This window comes from Lemur catta, chromosome 9, assembly GCF_020740605.2.
Source record: "Lemur catta isolate mLemCat1 chromosome 9, mLemCat1.pri, whole genome shotgun sequence".
In the NCBI taxonomy this organism is placed as follows: Eukaryota; Metazoa; Chordata; class Mammalia; order Primates; family Lemuridae; genus Lemur; species Lemur catta.
Window position 1 is genome coordinate 5,322,148 of NC_059136.1, and position 21,914 is coordinate 5,344,061.

The following is a 21,914-nucleotide window of genomic DNA, read 5'->3' on the forward strand; positions in this document are numbered from 1 at the left end:
AAAAACTGCAGCCCTACCCACACCTCCATCAGCAAAGGCCGAGGTAGGATCCTAGACTTCCAGCCTTCCCCATGTCAACAGATGAATGGATTTAAAAATTATGGAATATCCATTCAATGAAATACTACTCAGCAATAAGGTATGAACTATTACATGCAACAACATGGATAAATCTTAAGACAATTATGCTGGGTGAAAGAAGCCAGACAAGAGTACACCCTGTATGGTTCTCTTACCCTCATACAGAATTTATAGAACGCTCTTTGGGTGTAAGCAATGCAGTTAAGATTTAAGTCACACAGGTTAAGAGAAGGCAAGCAGTGGCCCACAAGGTTGTTATGAAGGTGGTGCAGGTGTGTGAAGAAGCCTGGACAAGGACATCACTCACCTGCCCTTGATTTGTCTCTGAAGCAGCCTTCTGGAGATTTGCTTATGGACTGGCGTCTCGGCCACATTCTTAGTCAGCAATTTGTGATGACCTAAAATGTAAAAGCAGCCTCAATTATAAATTTCACTTAACCTTACTGAGAAGCAGTAGTAAGACAGAGGGAGCTGTTTGATGCCTATATGGCTTGTCACCTAGCTGGACTGGAGATTCAATTTAGATAAAAAGACATAGCTTGAAAGTAAAAGGATAGCAAAAGAAGTGGGGTGGCTATATTATCATCAAGCTGTAAAAGGTTACGAGACAAAGTACATTATATATTGATAAAATGTTCATTTGATCAGGAGATGTAACAACTATAAACACACACACACCAGACAAGAGTCCCAAAGTATATGTAGCAAAAACTGACAACTGAAGGGAGAAATGGATAATTCAACAATAATAGTTGGAGACTTTAATATTCCACTTTCAATAATGGATAGAACAATTAAACAGAACTTCAACAAGGAAACAGAAGACTTGAACAACACCATAAACCAACTAGACCTAACACATACGCCTATAGAACACTTCACCCAACAAGAGCAAAATACACATTCTTCTCAAGCACACATGGAATATTTCCCAGGATAAGCCAAATGTTAGACCATAAACCAAGTTTCAAATTTAGGATTGAAATCATACAAAGTATGTTCTCCAATCACAATAAAATGAAACTAGAATCAATAACAAGTGAATCTGGGAAACACAAATACATGGAAACTAATACGCTGCTAAATACCAATGGGTCAAAGAAGAAACCACAAGGGAAGTTAGAAAATATTTTGAGATGATGAAAATGAAAACACATCATACAAAATTTACAAGATACAGATAAAGCAGTGCTTTGTGGTTGTAAATGCCTGTATTAAAAAAAGAAGATCTTGGCTGGGTGCAGTGGCTCACACCTGTAACCCTAGCACTCTGGGAGGCTGAGGCCGGAGGACTGCTTGAGATCAAGAGTTCCAGACCAGGCTGAGCAAGAGCGAGACCCAGTCTCTACTAAAAATAGAAAAAGTTAGCCGGGTGTGGTGGTGTGCACCTGTAGTCCCAGCTACTCAGGAGGCTGAGGCAGGAGGATTGCTTGAGGCCAGGAGTTTGAGGTTGCAGTGAGCTATGAAGATGCCACTGCATTCTACCCTGGGGGACAGAGTGAGACTGTGTCTCAAAAAAAAGGATCTCAAATCAATAATCTAAACTTCACCTTAAAAAATTTGCAAAAGAGGAAACAAAAACCAAAGCAAGTAGGGGTAAGGAAATAATGAGATAGAGATTACAGGCCAGGCGCAGTGGCTCACACCTGTAATCCTAGCACTCTGGGAGGCCGAGGCGGGAGGATCGTTTGAGCTCAGGAGTTCAAGACCAGCCTGAGCAAGAGCGAGACCTGGTTTCTACTAACAAAATAGAAAGAAATTAGCTGGATAACTAAAAATATATATAGAAAAAATTAGCATGGCATGGTGGCGCATTCCTGTAGTCTCAGCTACTTGGGAGGCTGAGGCAGTAGGATTGCTTGATCCCAGGAGTTTGAGGTTGCTGTGAGCTAGGCTGACACCATGGCACTCTAGCCTGGGCAACAGAGTGAGACTGTGTCTCAAAAAAAAAAAAATAGAGATTATAAAAACAATAGAGAAAAGTCAATGATACCAAAAGTACTTTGAAAAGATCAACAAAATTGACAAACTTTTAGCTTAACTGACCAAGAAAAAAAGCAGTAAGACTCAAACTAATAAATCAGGAATGAAAGAGCACTACCAAACTTACAGAAAGAACCCCCTTTTTCTTGGTTACCATGAAATGTAGTACCTTTAGTCTTCTTAAAATTGTCAAGTTTATATTCTAGACCTTCCACAGCTGACACAGAATGGCTTCTAGGCAACCCCCGCTTTAGTGATCTCTTTGAAGGAGAAAGCATTTGCTGGTTGAAGAGATTTCTTCGAACTTTAGTCACTTCTGAAAGCATCACCAAAATTAAAAAAAGAAAGAAAGCAAAAAAGTGAAAAATTAAGAAAAGAAAAAACCAAATATTATTACCAATAAATCCAAGAAAGAAAGAAAAAAAGATATCCAAAACAGAGAAGCTGCTTAAGGAAACTACTCTATAGACAGACTACTATATTTACATTTACTAGCAAGATTTCCTTAAATAGTACATTCCTATGATGAATTAAAAGTATTCTTACAAATTCAAAAAAATTTGGTATATTTTTTGCATGAGGTAGGGGTCCAATATCATTCTTGTGCATGTTGTCTCAGCACCATTTGTTCAAGACCACTTATTCCCCATTGAATTGTCTTGGAGCTCTGACAAAAATTCAGTTGACCATAATAAATTCTAAGGTGTTAATTCTTTTTTAAATATTAGGTAGACTTCAGCAGTGAAGCCATCTAGTCCTGGGGATTTCTTTGTGGGTAATTTTTTGATAACTAATTCAATCTTTGCACTTATTATAGATCTATTCAGATTTTCTATTTCTTCTTGAGTCTGTTTTCTGTAGTTTGGGTCTTCCTAGGAATTTGTCCATTTCATCTAGGTTACCTAATTTGTTGGTATACAGTTGTCCATAGTATTCCATTACAAATTCAATTTAAATACAACTTCTAGGAACACAAGGAAAGCCCACATCACTTATTAAATTAGAAGCTTTACTCACTGTAAGTAAAAGGATGGCTAATATAGGTCACAGTCACTTTTTATTTTTGATTATTTTTCTCATCTTGGACCTTTTTGTTGCTTTGTATTCAGCTCAGCCTTGAGTAGAGAAACTGTTCAATTCCACAGATTTCATTCTTTTTCTCACTATTTTACTAATCTGCTGTATTAATTTAAATTTTCTTTTTGACTCCAAAGCATGAGAGTTTAGACTCAAAGTTATAAAAAATAGCTGAAAAATTGAGAAATACTTGACAAACCTAGTAAGATGACACCTTAATCTTAAGTAAGATAGCTTAGTGGAGGCGATTTAAAAAGTCACCAAGGGTGAATTCTTCTAAGAGCAAACACTTAAATAAAAACCAAATAATCCAGGATCCATAAACTAGGAGCAGGCCTTTTGTTTACCCACCAATGACAAAAACATTAAGAACATCAAAAACATACAACAAAGTTTCAAAAATTGTTACTCTATCTTCATTATAAGAGTTACTGTTACCTGACTTAAGCTGCCCGTGAAACTGATTTATGACCTTCATACCAAATTTGATTTGTTATTTTCTATTTTTCCCAATGTTTTGAAAAGTTTAATATCTACAGAAACTTTCAAAGAATAAAATAAACATATACTCATTGCTAAAATTCTCCAATTGTCAACAATTTTTTTCTCCATCTCTCTCTCTACATATATACAATTTTCCCCCCTGAACACTGGAGAATAAGTTGCAAACATATAATTGTTCCCTATAGGTCAGCATGTATCTCCCAAGAACAAGGACATTCTCCCACATAACCCCAATGCCATTATTACACTCAAAATATTTTTAACATTGATACAATATTATCTAGCATAAATTCCTTCTTCAAATTGCTCCAATTGTTTCAATAATATCTTTTCTAGCTTGTTTCCCCCTAAATTTTAAGATCCAGGTGGGGATCATGAAGTGCATTTAGCTGTCAGCTCAAACTCCTTTCATATAAAACAGTTCTACTGCCTCTTTTCTTTCTTTTTGCTTTCGTAAAATGGTGTTTTTAAAATATTTCAGGCCAGTAATTTTGTAGAGTACAATATTTTGAGACCATGTAACTACATTATTTTCCTGGGGTATGGTATTAGGACATCTATTATTAACCAACAATGTCATAAAGCCACAATTTAAAACTGTATTTAGCTGTTTAAATGCATACAATCAAGATAATTCGTCATTCTAGTGGATAAATGCATACACTGAGAAAACAAAGTATACCTTGTACTGTATCTTTCACTGGGAGTGGAGGCTGCTGAAGAGCAGGGTGAGAGTTCTCCTGAAAGATGAAAAAATCCAAAAAGAAAATTTAAATAGGCATTCATTATAATAAAAAAATAAAAATTTCATACGAGCCCTTTGACCCTTGCAAGTTCCCTTTAGAATGCACAAAAATAGATATATTCCAAAGACACTCTCAGCTGGATTTGTAATAATATAAAACAGAAACGCCATAAATGCCTGTAAAAATAAAACAATTAAATACAGTATACACCCATCCAATGCAGACATTAAAAGAATAAGTAAGACCTATATATATAGGTTGAGCATCCCTAACTCTAAAACCTCCAAAATCCAAAACTTTTTGAGAACTGACATGACACTCAAAGGAAATGCTCATTGGAGTATTTCAGATTTCCAGAGTTGGGATGTTAAACCAGCAAGTATACATAATGCAAATATTCTAAAATGCAAAAAAAATCCGAAGTCTAAAACACTTCTTGTCCCAAGGATTTTGGATAAAAGATACTCAACCTGTATTAGCACAGGAAAGAGATCTGTGTGATGGGGAAAAAGAAAACATAAATAAAAGCAAAAAGCAGAATAATAAGTACAGTAAATCTTTTTTAATGTTTACGTATATGTGTGTATATAACAGATAAGTATACAGTTTTGTTGTTATTGGTACATACAGAAAACGGCCTAGAAATATACACAACAAAATGTCATTGGTGATTACTTCTGAAGAATGGATGAGAAGGGACACTCTAATTTTTAACTTTATATGTTTCAACTTTATATCTTTTATATCTAAAAAATAAGGGAAAAGTCATATAAATTGATTAGAGAGTGGCTACTATCAGGAACGTATCTGTATCAAACTGCTATTTACTTGCTATTACAGTAGAGGATTCAAGAGTCTAAACCTTAGTTGCACCTAAACAATGGAATGATTTTTAAAGTTTTGGTTTTTTTTAATTATGCCATTATAATAATTGAAGCATGCATGTGCAGAAACTTAAATGATCTCCGTGATACAACCAAGATCTTGCTGGTAAGACATGAAACGTGGTAATTCTTGGTCATTTATATTGGTTGGTAATAACCCTTTTAAAGAGTTAAATTACAATGTAAAAATATGTTGTACATCCAATTTCCTAATCCAGAGGTCAGCAAATCTGGGCCACTTCTTGTTTTTGAAAATAAAGTTTTATTGAAACACAGCCATGCCCATTTGTTTACATATCATCTCTGGCTGCTTTCTTACTACAACAGGATAATTGAGCAGATGTTACAGAGACTACATGGCCTGCAAAGGCTACAACATTTACTATCCAGCCCTTTACAGAAATAGTTTGTCAACCCTTGTTAATCCACATAACTGAAAGAAAAAGTAGGAGAGTATATCCAGGAGGTACTAGGGCAGGATCAAACCCTTTTTTAATCACTGTGCTCTTTTGGAGTTAAGATATGCAAAGAAATCAATATGTATTAACGTAACTAATATATACATAATTAATATTATGTGTCTACACATACACTACAAGTTCATTGCTTTTGAGTTAACTATATTGATCCTTCAAAGGACTCAGATTTATTCTATTAAAAACTTAACATCTGGTATTTCCGTTAAACAACTGTCACTTATCTATGGTACTGACTTTGAAATGAGAAAATATTATTTATCAACCAAAATCAAATCCTGATCTCAGTAAATCTGGTATTAAAGAAGCAAACTGTCTTGGCCAATCTAAAACAAAAGTTTCAAAGAATCCTAGACAGATCTGCAAATCGTTGTAAAATCTAGTGGGAATAAAGGTCTGATGACTCTTGGCCATCCACTTTTGGATTTTATACTCTTCAATCAGGATTGTGAAATACATAAGATTTGCATTTTATTCACAGGTGAGGTATAGTAAGAAAGTGAACACCACTACCTATTTTTTGATTGGATTGGATTCAGAGTGAACATCATTAAATCTCAAAAGAAATCCCACCCCCAACTCCGAAGGACAGCTGTAAACATCTAGAAACAGAGAACAAACCATTATCGTAATGATTAATGCTTCTAAAACTAGTTCTCATAGAATTTTAACTCTTCTTGGATAGTCCATGCAGCTTAAAAGTTCCATTGTATTTTTAGTCTCCCTTCTTTCCTTAGCAAGACATTAATTCCACTGAGTAAATAGATTCCAGCTAGAGTTCTTTTTATTGCAACCAATAAAAACCTCAAGTCCTTCTATCTACTGCCACAGAAAAATCAATTACAATATTCCCTCCTTCTCTGAGGTTTCACTTTCCTGCAGTCAACCACAGCCCCAAAATGGGTGAATACAGTATAAGATATTAATATTTTGAGAGAGAGAAACCACATTCACATAACTTTTATTACGGTATATGGCTATAATTATTTTTGTTATTATTGTTAGTCTCTTACTGTGCCTAATTTATAAATTAAACTTTATCATAGGTGTTTATTAATATGTACAGGAAAAAACAATATATATAGGGTTCATTCAATACTATCCACAGTCTCAGGCATCCACTAGGGTCTTGGAATATATCCCCTGCAGATAAGGTGGGACTACTGGCTTCATGACAGTCATCTGCTTTTTTTGTTTTTAAAATTGTTATTGAAGTAAAACATAACTTACTGAAAAGTACCTCTGGTGTGCAACCAAAGTCCTATTATGATTGTATGTTATTTTTCTATGACTATTTTGTTATTGTTTTATGAGTTTTCTTACCTACATTAAAACTTTGAATTAATTTATTCATTTCTAACTTTTACTTGCTGTTTTTCTTCATATTCCACATCTAACTATCATACTCTTGGGTAAAATGGTTAATCTCTTAACAAATTCATATTTCTTTATTTCTTGGATTACAGTTTTATACACATTCATAAGAATACTTAGTATTATTTCTGTATCCTCTGAAGTCCCTTTTCTAAAAGTAGAGACACTTTCTATCATTCTTATTTACTTTGTCAGCTCAAGCTGGAATGATCAATTCTGTTAGTGTAATTTCTTGTTTATTGGAGCTTACTTACTTTTTTTGTAGCTCTCTTGGACACTTTGGGAATTTCAATTTGTCGAAGATTCTGTGAAATCTCAGCAATGCTTTTGTGTCTTATTAATGCATTTTTCCTTTTAAAAATGGAAAAAAACAGTTATGACACGAGTCTATATAGAAGTTATATGTAATTAAATTTGCATGAACTATGGTCTAAAATAAAATATTATTTAAAGAAAAGCCCGTTATCTTGGGGTTGGCCTGGATTTATAACAAAACAAGGCAACCCCAGAATTTCCTAAACTTATTCCTATAAATTCAACTAATTATGAATAATGAAAAGCATCAAGGGAAATTTAAAAACTAAGCTGACACCCTAAGCTAATTTTATAACAGGCTCCTAGTTTCTGGAGACCTTATGTGGACAGTAAAGAAAGGCTTTGTGAACTACACAATAAACAGTCACGTGCAACTGGCATTTCCCTTAGTAACAGACCCCATATATGGCGGTAGTCCCATAAGATTATAATGGAGCATATTCAGAAACCTGATATATAGCAATTGATATTGGCATTGTAGATCAAGTAGGGGAAACGACTCCTATTCAGTAATGGTGCTGGGACATTTGGTTTTCCATATGAAAAAATACATATAAATAAAAATATATATACCATCGAGGTTTGTGTAAGTACACTCTATGATGTTCACACAATGGCGAAATCGCCAAGGACACATTTCTCAGAACACATCCCCATTATTAAGCAACACATAACTGTATATTCCCTAGATAATATAAAGTGTCAGATGCTCCTTGTTAGGAACTCCAATGGTTTGCTGTGATTTAGACATAAGGGCGACTATTAATTCAATAAATTATATGGACAAAGACATAATTGGACCATGGTTTAAATACACCCTTTGTCAGAACCATAACAGTGCAAGTAATTCCTTTGATTTCTCGAGCTCTTACCTTCTCTTTTTGGCTGATCTGGTACGAAGCTCCTCCAGTTGGTCAAATTCAGTGCTGCCTGACACTGATCTATGAGCACTTGCCACAAAAGGCACAGAAAGAAGTGGTGATTTGTTCTCTTGTGTCATAGAGTCATCACTGAAAAAATCTGTAGGAAGAACACCAGCCAGCTTCTGAGGAATCATAAACCCTAGGCTGTCATAAAGATTTCCAAGTGTCTTTGGGATAGAGTCAATATACCTGTGGAAGAGATTGGTTAAATATGGAACAGAGAGTTACCATCTCACCTGCTCTTTTGCCTCCCTCACCCAGCTTGAGAAATAGCCCTTACAATTTCACAATTCTCAGACAATGTCATATGTAGTTCTTGATAAAACAATTTTAAAGTTAAGTTAGTAGCTATCAAACTCACAGTCTCAAAATTTCCTCCAGAAACTTTGCTAGGTAAGCTGAGTCCTCAGTTAAACACACCGTGCGCAGCAAATCTGTCATCTGAAAGAGATTTTAAACAATTATCATGTGCCCTCTACAGGGAAGCTGAAAGCATCTCGGGCACATCCCCAATGGCACTAAGTTATTTACTTGCCTCCTCCACTATTTGCTCCATATCATCTGTACTTTCAAGTATTGAAGGGCACTGCAGACACATCTCCAAACGAAGAAACACCTGAAGCTGGCACCTTGAGAAAGAAAAATATTTGGTCATATCTGCTTTGAATGCCACTTAACAGAAAGCTCCTTCCTTAAGCATAGATCTGTTTACATAAGAAACAACAACCAGGTCGGGTGTGGTGGCTCACTCCTGTAATCCTAGCACTCTAGGAGGCTGAAGCGGGAGGATTGCTTGAAGCCAGGAGTTGAAATCAGCCTGAGCAACAGTGAGACCCAGTCTCAACAGAAAAATAGAAAAATTAGCCTGGCGTGGTGGCATGTGCCTATAGGCCCAGTGACTCTGGAGGGTGAGGCAGGAGGATCACTTGAGCCCAGGGGTTCGAGATTGCACTGAGCAATGATGACACCACTGTACTCTTACTATAGCCTGGGTGACAGAGCGAGACCCTATCTCCAGAAAAAAAAAAAGAAACAACAAGACAATAATCCAAAAGGGGAAGAGCCAGTGCCTTCTCTAAGTACTGATGTGGTTATTAGAGAAATGGGTGACTCAAACTGCACATTAGGACATCATAAAAATCAGCTACAAAAGCAACTTTAAGCAACTGGCAATCCATTGTAAATGGATGCGAGCAAATCTCAGAGTTTTGTTTTGGAGTTAATGGTTAAAAAAAAAAGTAGTTACTTACTCTCTGAGTTTGTCTTCCTTGTCCAGTTTTTTCCCTAGGTTCTGTCGAAGGCTTTTGCTAGTTTTTAAGAGGTTACTTTTTACTTGATTCAGGCAGTTCACCTGAAAATACAAAATTATATAAGAGAATATTAAGCTACTCATCATTATTTCTAATTTCTTTCACAGCTGACTAATATCCCAAGAAGCAAAGTATATTCCCTTACAAATTTCCCTCTTCTTTCATTTGAATAAAAAAATAGTGAAATGAATATTCCTTTATATCTTTAAAAAGAACATGGTAAAAAAGTATTAATATTTGAGAGCAAATGGGCATGGCTGAAGCAAGCCTGCAGATCTGAACTGTCTAAAAAGGAAGGTTCCACAAAGTAGTGATTGAGAAGCCTGAGTATTATAAACAAATCCTCTTGTTTGCTTTAAAGAAGAAACCCGGCTTTTGCCCTTGAACATGAATAAAAACGATGAATATGGTCTAAAACAGTGGTTTGTAACTCTCCTAGTGCATAAGAATCATCTAGGGAATCATCTGTTTTTTAAAAGTACAGATGCTCAGGTCCCTATCTAAGAGATGTGTTTCAATTAGTCTGGAGGGAGCCAGGAATCAGCATTTAAAAAAAAATATTCTAGTTCATTCTAAAGTGTAGCCGGGATTAAAAACCACTGGCTTTATTTATGCAGCTAACAAATGGCTCAAATGAGGAAAGTTTTCATTAGGAGAAAAATACACTCACCCTATTTCTCTGATTTCTGCCTTATCAGTTCACCATATCCACCTTCCAAGATCTGGAATTATACTCATTCTCTCTCTCATCTCATCATTGTTGAATCATGTATGGAATAGACATTTTTCCGAGACATATGAATCAAACCCACCAAAAACCAACCAACCACTACATCTATGACAAACAATAACAGTTGGACCCTTACTTCTAATTCTTTGGTGTCTTTTGATTTTAGGAACATTTTAATAGTTGAGATCATGTTCCGAGCACATGAATACAACTTGATTTCTCCTGTGGCCACAGTCTTTTGATAATTTTCACGTATGTAAGATTGTAGCTCCTCCTCAGTTTTAAAATCTGTGAAAAAAAGTAAAATTGATTATGACATCCAGCCCAAGTCCTTGTATTGTTTAAGCCAGTGGATGTCAACTGGGAGGGATTTTTGCCTCCCATGGGACATTTGGCTATGTCTGGATTGTCACGACTGGTGGTGGAGGTGGGGATGTTACTGGCATCTAGTGCGTAGAAGCCAGGGATGCTGTCAAACACCCTTCAATGCACAGGACAGCCTCACAACAAAGAATTACCTGGTCCAAAATGTCAACAGTGCGAAGACTGAGAAAGTACAGAGATAGGTGATTGATTTTAAGGCTCTGTAAATCATATGTACAAGTTAAAAATTTAAGGGTAGGAAAAAATAAAACTTTGTTCACAGATGACATGATTGTCTATGTAGAAAATCTGAAAGAATCAACAACAAAACTGGAACAAATGATTAAAGCAAGGCTGCAGGATACAAGATTAATATATAAAACTCCATTACTTTCCTATATACCAGCAATGTGACGAGTGGAATTTGAAGTTAAAAACACATTACCCACTTATATTAGCAACCCCCCAAAATGAAATACTCAGACATTAAATCTAACAAAATATGTATAAGATGTATGAGGAAAACTACAAAACTGTGTGAAATAAATCAAAGAACTAAATAAATGGAGACAGATTCCATGTTCATGGATAGGAAAACTTTTTTATTGTCAAGACTTCAGTTCTTTCCAACTCGATCTATAGATTCAATGCAATCCCAATCAAATTCCTAGCAAGTTATCTTGTGGATATCAACAAACTGATTCTAAAGTTTATATGAGGAGGCAAAAGACCCAGAATAGCTAATTCAATATTGAAGGAGATGAACAAAGTTGGAGGACTGATACTACTGGACTTCAAGACTTACTATAAAGCTACAGAAATCAAGACAATGTGTGTGGTATTGGTGAAAGAACAGACAGATCAACGGAACAGAGTAGAGAGCCCAGAAATAGACCCACATAAATATAGTCAACCAATCTTTGACAAAGGAGCAAAGACAACACAACAGATGTCCAACAAATGGTGCTAGAACAACTGGACATCCACATGCAAGCAAAAATGAATCTAGATACAGACCTTTCATCTTTCGTAAAAATTAACTCAAAATGGATCACAGACCTAATTGTAAAAAGAAAAAATATAAAACTGCTAGAATTAGAAGATAAGGGCCGGGCACGGTGGCTCACGCCTGTAATCCTAGCCCTCTGGGAGGCCGAGGCGGGTGGATCACTCGAGGTCAGGAGTTCGAGACCAGCCTGAGCGAGACCTCGTCTCTACTAAAAAAAAAAATAGAAAGAAATTATCTGGCCAACTAAAAATACATATATAAAAAAAAAATTAGCCGGGCATGGTGGCACATGCCTGTAGTCCCAGCTACTCGGGAGGCTGAAGCAGTAGGATCGCTTAAGCCCAGCAGTTTGAGATTGCTGTGAGCTAGGCTGACACCACAGCACTCACTCTAGCCCGGGCAACAAAGTGAGACTCTGTCTCAAAAAAAAAAAAAAAAAACAAAAAAACAAACAAAAAACAAAAAAACAAAACAAAACAAAAAAACCAGAAGATAAGCTACAGACTGGGAGAAAATATTTGTGAAAGACATACCTGATAAAGGACTATTACTCAAAATATACAAAGAACTTTTCAAATAACCTCATTTAAAAATAGGTGAATACTTGAATAGACACATTACCAAAGAAGATGGCAAATAAGATGAAAAGGTGTTCAACATCATATGTCATTAGGGAGTTGCAAATGAAAATGAGATACCACTACACACCTATTAGAATGGTCAAAATCCAGAACACTGACAACACCAAATATTGGTGAGTATGTGGAACAACAAGGACTCTCATTCATTGTTGGTGGGAATGCAAAATGCTACAGCCACTTTGGAGGACAGTCTGGCAGTTTCTTACAAAACTAAACATATTCATACTCATATGATCCAGCAATCATGCTCCTTCGTATCTACCCCAAAGAAATGAAAACTCAAGTCACACAAAAACCTGCACATGGATGTTTATAGTAGCCTTATTCAAAATTGCTCAAACTTGGAAGGAACCAAGATGCCCTTCTATAGTTAAATGGATAAATAAACTGTGGTACATTCAAAACTTGGGAGTGACCAAGATGTCCTTCCACAGTTAAAGGGATAAATAAACTGTGGACATTCAGAAAATGGAATGTTAGTGCTAAAAAGAACTGAGCTATCAAGTCATGAAAAGACATGCAGGAACCTTAAATGCATGTTACTAAGTGAAAGAAGCCAATCTGAAAAGGCCACATACTGTATGATTCCAACAGTATGACATTTTGGAAAAGGCAAAACTATGGAGACAGCAAAAAGATCAGTGGTTGCCGGGGTTAGAAGGGAGGGATGAAGGGAGAGATGAATAGGCAGAGCACAGAGAATTTTTTATTTTTAGGGCAATGAAAATACTTTGTATGACACTACAATGGTGAACACACGTAAAATACAATGTATAATGATACATTTGCCAAAACCCATAGAATGTACAACAGTAAGAGTAAATCCTAATGTAAACTGTGGACTTTACATGATAGTGGTATGTCAGCGCAGGGTCATCAGTTATAACAGATACGCACTGTAGTATGGGATGTTAACAGTGGGAGAGATTGCTGGGGAGATGGGGGTCTACTGGAACTCTTTGTACTTTATGCTCAATTTTGCTATGAACCTAAAACTTCTCTAAAAAATAAAATCTGTTAAAAAAAAACTTAAGGGTAACCAACTAATGGAAAAGAAATAAACTATAACCTCCAAACCTAGCAGAAGACAAAAAAGAACAATAATAAAGAAAACTTGATTAATCCCATAGAATAATAGAAAAGAAAAAACAAAACAGAAAAAACACGATAAATAGAAAGCACAAAATAAGACACCAGAAATACATCAAAATTTATCAGTAATCATAATGACTGCAAACATTTATTTTCTAAATAAACTTGCTGGTTAAAAGATAGAAACTGTCAGATTGGATTTAAAAAAATTTTATGCTGTTTACAAAAGATATACCCAAAACATAACGACAAAGAAACATTGAAAATAAAGGAATAGAAAAAATATTGAGGCAAACACTAACCAAAAGGAAGCTGGTATAGCTATATTAATACCAGGCAAAATAAACTTTAAGGCACAAAGTTATTAGGAATATTTAAAAAGAGTTATTATTCATTGACGAGACAATCACAAGGAAGACATAAATGATTATGAACTTATATGAACTTAACAAGAAAGCCTTAAAGTATAAGATACAAAAATTGGCAGAACTGCAAGAGAATTTTGACAAATCTACACGGTAGAAGTCTAATATAATCGTCTTGGTTACAGATAAAAGCAGAAAAAAAATTAAGAATGCTGATAACATCACTAATAAACTTGATGTGTGGCCATGTATAAAGCCAAGTATTGAACAATTAGAAAATACACATTATTTTCAAGTATACATGGAATATTAACAAAATTGACCATATATATTAGCCCAGAGTTTCCGCAAATAATAAAGAATTGATATCTTATAGACTACATTGAGCACAGTCCAAAAATATTCAAAGGTAATTATAATATAAAATTACTCCCTTACATTATAGATGTCAGAAAATATTTAGAAGTATCATGAAAATAGAAACTAGCTAACTTGTATAATGCAGCTAAAAATTAAAGGAAAATTTATAGGCTTCAATGATTATTTTTGTAAAGACTATAAATTTAAAAACAATTAATTAGCTAAGGGTCCAACATAAGAAGTAATATAAGAGAGTGAAACCCCAAAATAAAGGAAGGCAGGGAATAATAAAGATAAAAACAGAAATGAATTAAATAGAAAACAGACACTAGCAATCAACAGAAACAAAAGATGGTTTTTTGAAAAGCCAAATAATCCATACCAAGATTGAGCAATTTAAAAAAAGGAGAAAAAGGCATAAACAATATTAGACACAAATAAACATAGCAGAAACTCAAAATACTATTGAAAGGTAAGATCAAGTTTTATTTTTCCATAAAGGTATCAAGTTGTTCCAGAATCATTTGTTGTAAAGATTATAGTTTTCCAATTGAATTACTGATATATTATAGATGTCACCTTTGTCAAAAATCATTTTACCACTGTTGGTACTTGTCTATTTCTAGACAGAATCTAGTCCAGGAATTATGTTACTGCCACATTGTCTTAAGTACTGTTGTTTTTATTCTCCCTTGCATATAACATCCACATCTTTGCATACAACATCCACAGTTTTGCATACCTTTACTAGCTCATTAAAGATGTTCTGTCCCACTCAAACTAATTATCATCTATGGATCTAGCATTCCACAGGGGGAAAAAATCTTTAAAGGAGCATAAAATTTTTGCTCAAGAATTTTCAAAAGAACTCAAAGGTGACATCATGCAAGTATTGCCCAAAGTTTATAAGCTATGGTTACAATCACCCGATAGGACTTGCACCATCACTGTGAGTTAAAAATGTACCCTAAGACTAGGCAACACATCATTATGCAATCTATTAAAAAAACAAAGAGAGAAAAAAGAACTAATAGGAAAATAAAAGCTGCTAGATTAAATTCTTCTGTGCACCTTTGAAAGATCTCAATAACTTAGGCCCAGATTACTCACAAACCTTTTTCCCTCTTCCTTTAATCACAAATGTAAAACTTCTATAACCACTTGTCCTGTGGCCTAACCATGGCCCTTTTTCTCTGTGACTTTGCTTATGCTAATTCTCCAATGCTCTTCTTTTACCTTTCTGACTTCTAACTCTGCTCATTCTTGGAAGTCTAGCCTGGGTTCCAGTAGTTCCTTACAAGCCTCTGTGGCTCATTCCAGTCCCAACTTTCCTTTTCTCAACTCCTAGTCTGGTTTTACTTCCCAAATGGGCATGTATTTTGTTTTAGACTCTTGGCTCTCTTATATATTAGTTTTATTAGTTCATTAGATGTAAATATATCAATATATATTTAGTTTTATCTTTGTAGCTAGATCATAGACATTACCTTATTATTTATTGTATTCACCATAACACGTTTGGGCATGTAGCAGATATTTAATAAATTAAGGGATATAATTAAAATTTTTTGAAAAATAAGAGGGGTATAAGAGAGTAAACTAGACTGAGACACCAAAATGCTAGAGAATGGAGGAATACCTTTAGGTTTGGAACTTCTTAATGTTCTTCCTCTTTCTTGCAATTTATCTGCTGTTTTTCCACTGGCTATTTTTTGGATCCCTTTCTCCCCAGCTGTGTCTGGGCTGCCATCTGGAAGTAACTTCTGAGCCTTTACATTCAGCCTTGCAACATTCAACATCTTTAAGGAACGGCACATAGCATTCATCTTCTGCCTCACTGGAGTGCGAGGGACACTCCCTACCAAAACAACATCAGAGGAAGAAAAGTAAATTATCTTTCACTTCTGTGGAATCAAGAACTACTTTAATTCAGAATACTGTAAAAGAATATCAAAATGAAGTATATCCCTTCAGAATGATCTGAATTAGTTAGTTCTTGCATCTCTTTCTACCCCCACACAGAGTAGAAAGAGAGCCCTTCTTTTAATTGAAGCTTAGGAACTAAAGATCTCAACATGATTCGATGTTTTTCTCCACAAGGCAAATGCCAAACAGACTCATTCTGGTGTTACCCAATGGCCACAGAATTGCAATGAAACTTTTCTGAAAGATAATTTAGCAATCTGCGTCAAGAGCCAGTTTTCACATTCTTTAACATGGTAACTTATTCCTGGAAACTTCTGCTAAGGAAATTACTGAAAGAACAAATTATATGCATGATGCATACTGTAGTATTATAATGATAAAAACTGAAAGCAATCTGAATGTTCATTCAACAACATGAGAATTTTGTAAATTTTGTTAAGCAATGAGGTGGAATTATAACTAAAAAGGCAAGGTAGCACATGAACAAATATTTATATGCAAAATATAAAGTTTAAATAATTTAAATTTATTTAAATTTCTGTTATAATTAAAAATAAAAATGGTTTATTCATTAGGAAGGTAGGATTGTGGGTGATTTTTTTAAAGCACTATTGGACTAACATAATTATTTTTAAATTTGTAATATAATAATTTGCCCTTCTTTATTTAGTTACCATTTCGACCTCATTTCAGGGAATGTCAATCTTTTAAAATGCATAGTCTCAAAAAAGACTGCCTTAAGAAACAGCCCTTCTATGTGCATACGTTTCTTTTTGTTGTCTTCTTGATTAGCTACGGTGGATTCTTCACAAGATTTTCTCTGGTAGAGCTCGGAGAGACAATGCGTTAATTCACTTTCAGTTTTATAAGACTCTTCCTTATTAGCTGAGGCAGCCTGTAGTAACCTGTAAGGTCAAGATACCTAGCATAAAACCAAAATTCTAATTTTCCAAAATGCTTTAAAAATAAACAAAACAATAGCAGAAACTCCATTATCTTTTTAAAAGCTAATCAAAAGATATCCCCCACAAGATGTCTTCAAAAATACTTTCTCAGGAGGGAAAATGTCCTTCTTCTCATTTTCAACTTGAACAAACTCACAGGGCAAAGCTGCCTTGTTCACAAAACCATTAATCGTTATATACAATATTGACTTTTATTAATAGGATTCTTCATGAATTAGGGTACATATCTAATAATGGCCAACTATTTTACTTCTGGGCTTCCATAGTTATTTTTTACTTAGTTTCCATACATTAAAATATAAGGTGATGGAATACAGTGTAACAAGTATTGCAATGACTTTAGAATAATTCTTTCACATTGTAATAAACTAATTTCAGATTGATGAGAAGATGAGGAAGTAGGGCAGGCAGGATGATTAGTTATTAAATGCTTTTCCACCTAGAGCTAAGTATCTGTTACTAAGGAAATTATGAAAACAGCACAATACTCAAAATGTATTATTTGTATTTCAATATCTTCCATCATCTGACATTATCTGATTAAAAAGGAAGAAAATTATGGTGACATTAGTTGAATACACACTGGTCAGGAGTGGTGGCTCACGCCTGTAATCCCAGTGCTTTGGGAGAACCAGGTGGCAGGACTGGTTAAGGCCAGGAGTTCGAGCTGTTGCAGGTCAGAATATGTGCTGGGGCTATCAGCTTCATACATGCAGCCAGTTTGAAGCAGATGAATTCTCCTTAAGAATTTTTTTTTCCTGAGACAGAGTCTTGCTCTGTTGCCCTTGCTAGAGTGCAGCATCATCATAGCTCACTGCAACCTCAAACTCCTGGGCTCACGCAATTATGTATGTTACCACATCAGGTTAATTTTTTCTATTTTTTTTGTAGAGACAGGGTACTGCTCTTGCTTAGGCTGGTCTCAAACTCCTAACCTCAAGCGATCTTCCTGTCTTGGCCTCCCAGAGTGCTAGGATTATAGGCATGAGCCACCACAACTGGCCAAATTCTCCCTAAGTGTGCTGTTGTTTCAATAGTGGGGAGGGTTTGTCTTTTTTTGTTTTTGCTGTTAATTTTTAAAAACATATGAACCTTAAAAATAGAAAAGTATAGAAAGCAATATGAAGTAGACAAGCATGTAAATACCACCAAGATTAAATACTTGTTAATAGTTTGCCATATCTGCTTCAGATCTTTTTTTTTAAAGAAATTAAGCATTATAGACACAGCTAAAGTCCCACCCTATCCCTTCCTCTCAGATGCATTACTAGATTTGTATCTTATTTTTAGAGACACACATATGTAACAAACCAGCGTAAATTGTTATTTTATATGTTCTAAATTTTATAATGCATATCATATGATACCAACTTTTTGCAATTTTTATTGTACTTAACATATTTTTTCAGAGTTTTCCATAAGCATATAAATAGCTCTAGCTTATTCTTTTTTACTAATCTATACATAATATTCTACTGTATGACTATACTGCATTTTATTTATTCATTTCCCTTCTGAGGATCAGCTGGTTCTTCCTACTTTTTTGCTATTAATGATTGGTAATGAATATTCAAATATAGTTCTCCTTTATGCAAGAATTTCTTTAGCATAGACACTTAAAAGTGGAATTACTGGGTATCAGAGTTTGTAAAGTTTCTGCTTACCAGGAATTTCCAAATTATTCTTTAAAATGGTAGAAAGTTCACATTTCCCTATGTGCTACTATCAGATTTATTAATTTTTGACAATCTAATAGGTATAAAATAAAATCTACTGTTTTTTTCTTACTGTGGTTTTAATTTCCAGCTGCCTGAACTATCTTTTCAAATGATTAGCCTATTGATTTCCCTCTTGTGTGAATTGTTTATTTGCATTCTTTGCCAAATTTTCAACTGAATTTGTCTTATTGAATTTTTAGGAGCTCTACACTAATCTGGATACTAATCCTTTGTTGCTTATATGGATTGCAGCTACTCAAGCCTATAACTTGTCTTTTTACTTTAATGATAAAGAAATTTAAAAAATTGGTTATAGTCAAATCTATCTATATTTTCCTTTTTGGTTTGAATTTTTTATGTCTTGTTTAAGAACTCCATTCTTACCTTGATATTCTCCTGGATCTTTTTCCTTTTAAGAATTTTAAAGTTTTGTTTTTCATATTTGGTGTTTTAATCTATTAGAAATTCACTATTGTGAGGCCAGGCACGGTGGCTCATGCCTGTAATTCTAGCACTTGGAGAAGCCGAGGCAGAAGGAACTGCTTAAGCTCAGGAGTGCAAGACCACCCTTAGCAAGAGTGAGACCCCCATCTTTACAAAAAATAGAAAACTTAGCCAGGCATGTTGGCACACACCTGTACTCCCAGCTACCTGGGAGGCTGAGGCAGGAGGATTACTTGAGTCCAGGAGTTTGAGGTTGCAGTGAGCTATAATGCTGCCACTGCACTCTAGCCAGTGCGACAGAGCAAGACTCTGTCTCAAAAAAAAAAAAAAAAAAAAAAAAAAAAAGAAATTTATTATTGTGTATGCTGCGAAGTGGAAATCTAATTTTTATGTTTTTTCTTATAGATAGCCAATTGTTACATCACCATTTGTTGAATATTTTATTCTTTCTCTGAATAGAATATTCTTTCCTTTTGTCATATGCTGAGTTCCCATATGTGTGTGGGTCACTTTCTGGATTCTCCATTCTCTTCCATGGGTTTATTGTCTATCCTTGCACCAATACAAGGTGCAAGGATATTGCCTTATTTACAATAGCCTCATGGCAAATCTTGCTGTCTCACAAGGGGAAGTGTACTTGTTTTGTTCTTGGCCTTTTATTCTTATTGATCTTTTGCTACATTTATTCTTAAGTACCTTAATCATTTTAAATAGATTATATCATTTTTTGTAAATTATAATTTCTAATTGTTGTTGGGATATAATTGACTTTATAATTTTTGTATCCGATAATATTGCTGAATTCTCTTATCAATTATTTGCCTGTAGAATATTTTAGATTTTCTATGAAGAATCACACTCTCTTCAAAAACTTCACTATTTATACCTCATAAAGATACTTAGAGATAATTTTAAAAAATAATACGGGCCAGATTTGTATACTAAAAACTACAAAACACTGAAGGAGATTAAGCAAAGACCTAAATAAATGGAGACATGTACCATGTTCATGGATCAGATGATTCAACATTAAGATGTCAATTCTTCCCAAATTTATCTATGATTCAAAGCACTACCAAAGTTCCAACAGTCTTTTTTGTGGAAATTGACAAGCTGATTCTAAAACTTATATGAAAATGCAAAGGATTTAGAATAACCAAAGCGATTCTAAAAAAACAAAAAAAAAACAACCCCAAAACAAGAGGACTATCTAATTTAAAGACTTATTACAAAACTATAATATGTGGTATTGGTATAATGCAATATTCAAGACAATGTGGTATTAATATAGTTTGTGGCCTCTATTCTGTCTAGAAATTGATATGCAAAATGGTGGTCAATTGATTTTTGAAAAAGGTGCCACAGTAGTTCAATGGGAAAAGCACTGTCTTTTAACAAATGGTGTTGGAACAACTGGATATCTGTGTAAAAAAAATAAACCTCAACCTTACCTCTTAATAATACTTTGAATTTCTGCTGTGTCTTTTACATTTCTTTGTGTCTTTTTCTTTTTTAAAAATTGCTCAATCATACTATAGATTTTTATTTATTTATTTAATGTAGCTTTTCAAAGAACCGTATCATTTCTGCTAATTGCTATTATTTGGTTTGTATTTAATTCATTTCAATTCTTGTCTTTACTACCTTCCTTTTGTGAGGGAGGGTCACAGTCTTGTTTAATTCTTAAGCTGGATTCTTAAGTAATTAGTTAACTTTTCTTTTTACAAAAACAGTCATTTAATTCTATAAATACTCCTTTAAGTATAAATTCAGCTGCATTATACAAGTTTGCCATTTTTTTATTTTCACTGGCTTGCTTCTACATGTTTTCTGACACCCATGAGAGCATTTTATTTATTTAATATAATTTTTAGAATTTCTGGCATGTATATACCTAAATATTATTAACATATTATCTAACATACTCTCACAATATGTACTAAGTATGGGCATGTTTTATTTTTGTAATTAGTTTGTTTTTAATATTATTGGATCATGTTCAGAGAATATGGTTTGTTAAAAAAAATGCAGATAACTGAAGGTTGATTTTAATAATCAATACCCAGAAAGATAAAAGTTTTACCAAAATGACTCCATCAAAGTTGAACTGGCACCACTGATATTAGAGAAAGGAAACCATTTTTCCACAACAGCCGGACTCCAGCGAACGGTGCGCTCAATCTCCTGCTGGGCCCACTCTGGAACAGGAGGAGCTACAGGAGCAATGGAACGGGCAGGAGAGGAAAGAGCCATTAAAACCGAAGCAGAGACGTTTCCAAGCACTTGCTCCACCCCTGTACTAACTACATCCCTCCAAAGGGTGGCATCCCTCCACAGAGTGGCATCACTAACAACATTCATTCATCCGCACCACCAACTCCTTTGGGTCTATGTTGTCTATGAAAAATGTGCAAACACAATTTAAAGTCTTTTGTTCTTACTGCTGGCAGCAAATACACTCATCTTATTTCTGAAATGGTCCTCTAAATAGGTTAAAATATATGTAGTTTTTCTATTCTTAAAAATGTACCCCTTAAAAGTCCTTTAGCACAAGAATAAATAATACAGTAATGTAAGTAACAGCAGCATAAAACTGCAGAGTGTAACAATTCTGCTGCATTGAGCAGG

The 21,914-nt window shown here is 34.6% G+C and overlaps 1 protein-coding gene across 3 annotated transcripts in view; it reads right to left on the reverse strand.

Moving 5' to 3' along the window:
- Window positions 1-21,914, reverse strand: part of TICRR (TOPBP1 interacting checkpoint and replication regulator) — a 43,460-nt gene that overhangs the window by 9,071 nt on the left and 12,475 nt on the right. For all 3 annotated transcript variants that reach the window (XR_006737424.1, XR_006737423.1, XM_045561715.1), the window contains exons 5-16: window positions 21,370-21,499; window positions 16,925-17,064; window positions 15,873-16,091; window positions 10,540-10,691; window positions 9,614-9,714; window positions 8,899-8,992; window positions 8,725-8,804; window positions 8,313-8,552; window positions 7,380-7,476; window positions 4,328-4,385; window positions 2,234-2,380; window positions 389-479 (exon numbers count right to left, since the gene is read on the reverse strand). Coding sequence is in view for 1 of the 3 variants with exons in the window: in XM_045561715.1 (XP_045417671.1) it covers window positions 389-479; window positions 2,234-2,380; window positions 4,328-4,385; window positions 7,380-7,476; window positions 8,313-8,552; window positions 8,725-8,804; window positions 8,899-8,992; window positions 9,614-9,714; window positions 10,540-10,691; window positions 15,873-16,091; window positions 16,925-17,064; window positions 21,370-21,499 (1,549 nt within the window). In the remaining 2 variants the exon portion in view is untranslated. The remainder of the gene's footprint in view (window positions 1-388; window positions 480-2,233; window positions 2,381-4,327; window positions 4,386-7,379; window positions 7,477-8,312; window positions 8,553-8,724; window positions 8,805-8,898; window positions 8,993-9,613; window positions 9,715-10,539; window positions 10,692-15,872; window positions 16,092-16,924; window positions 17,065-21,369; window positions 21,500-21,914) is intronic.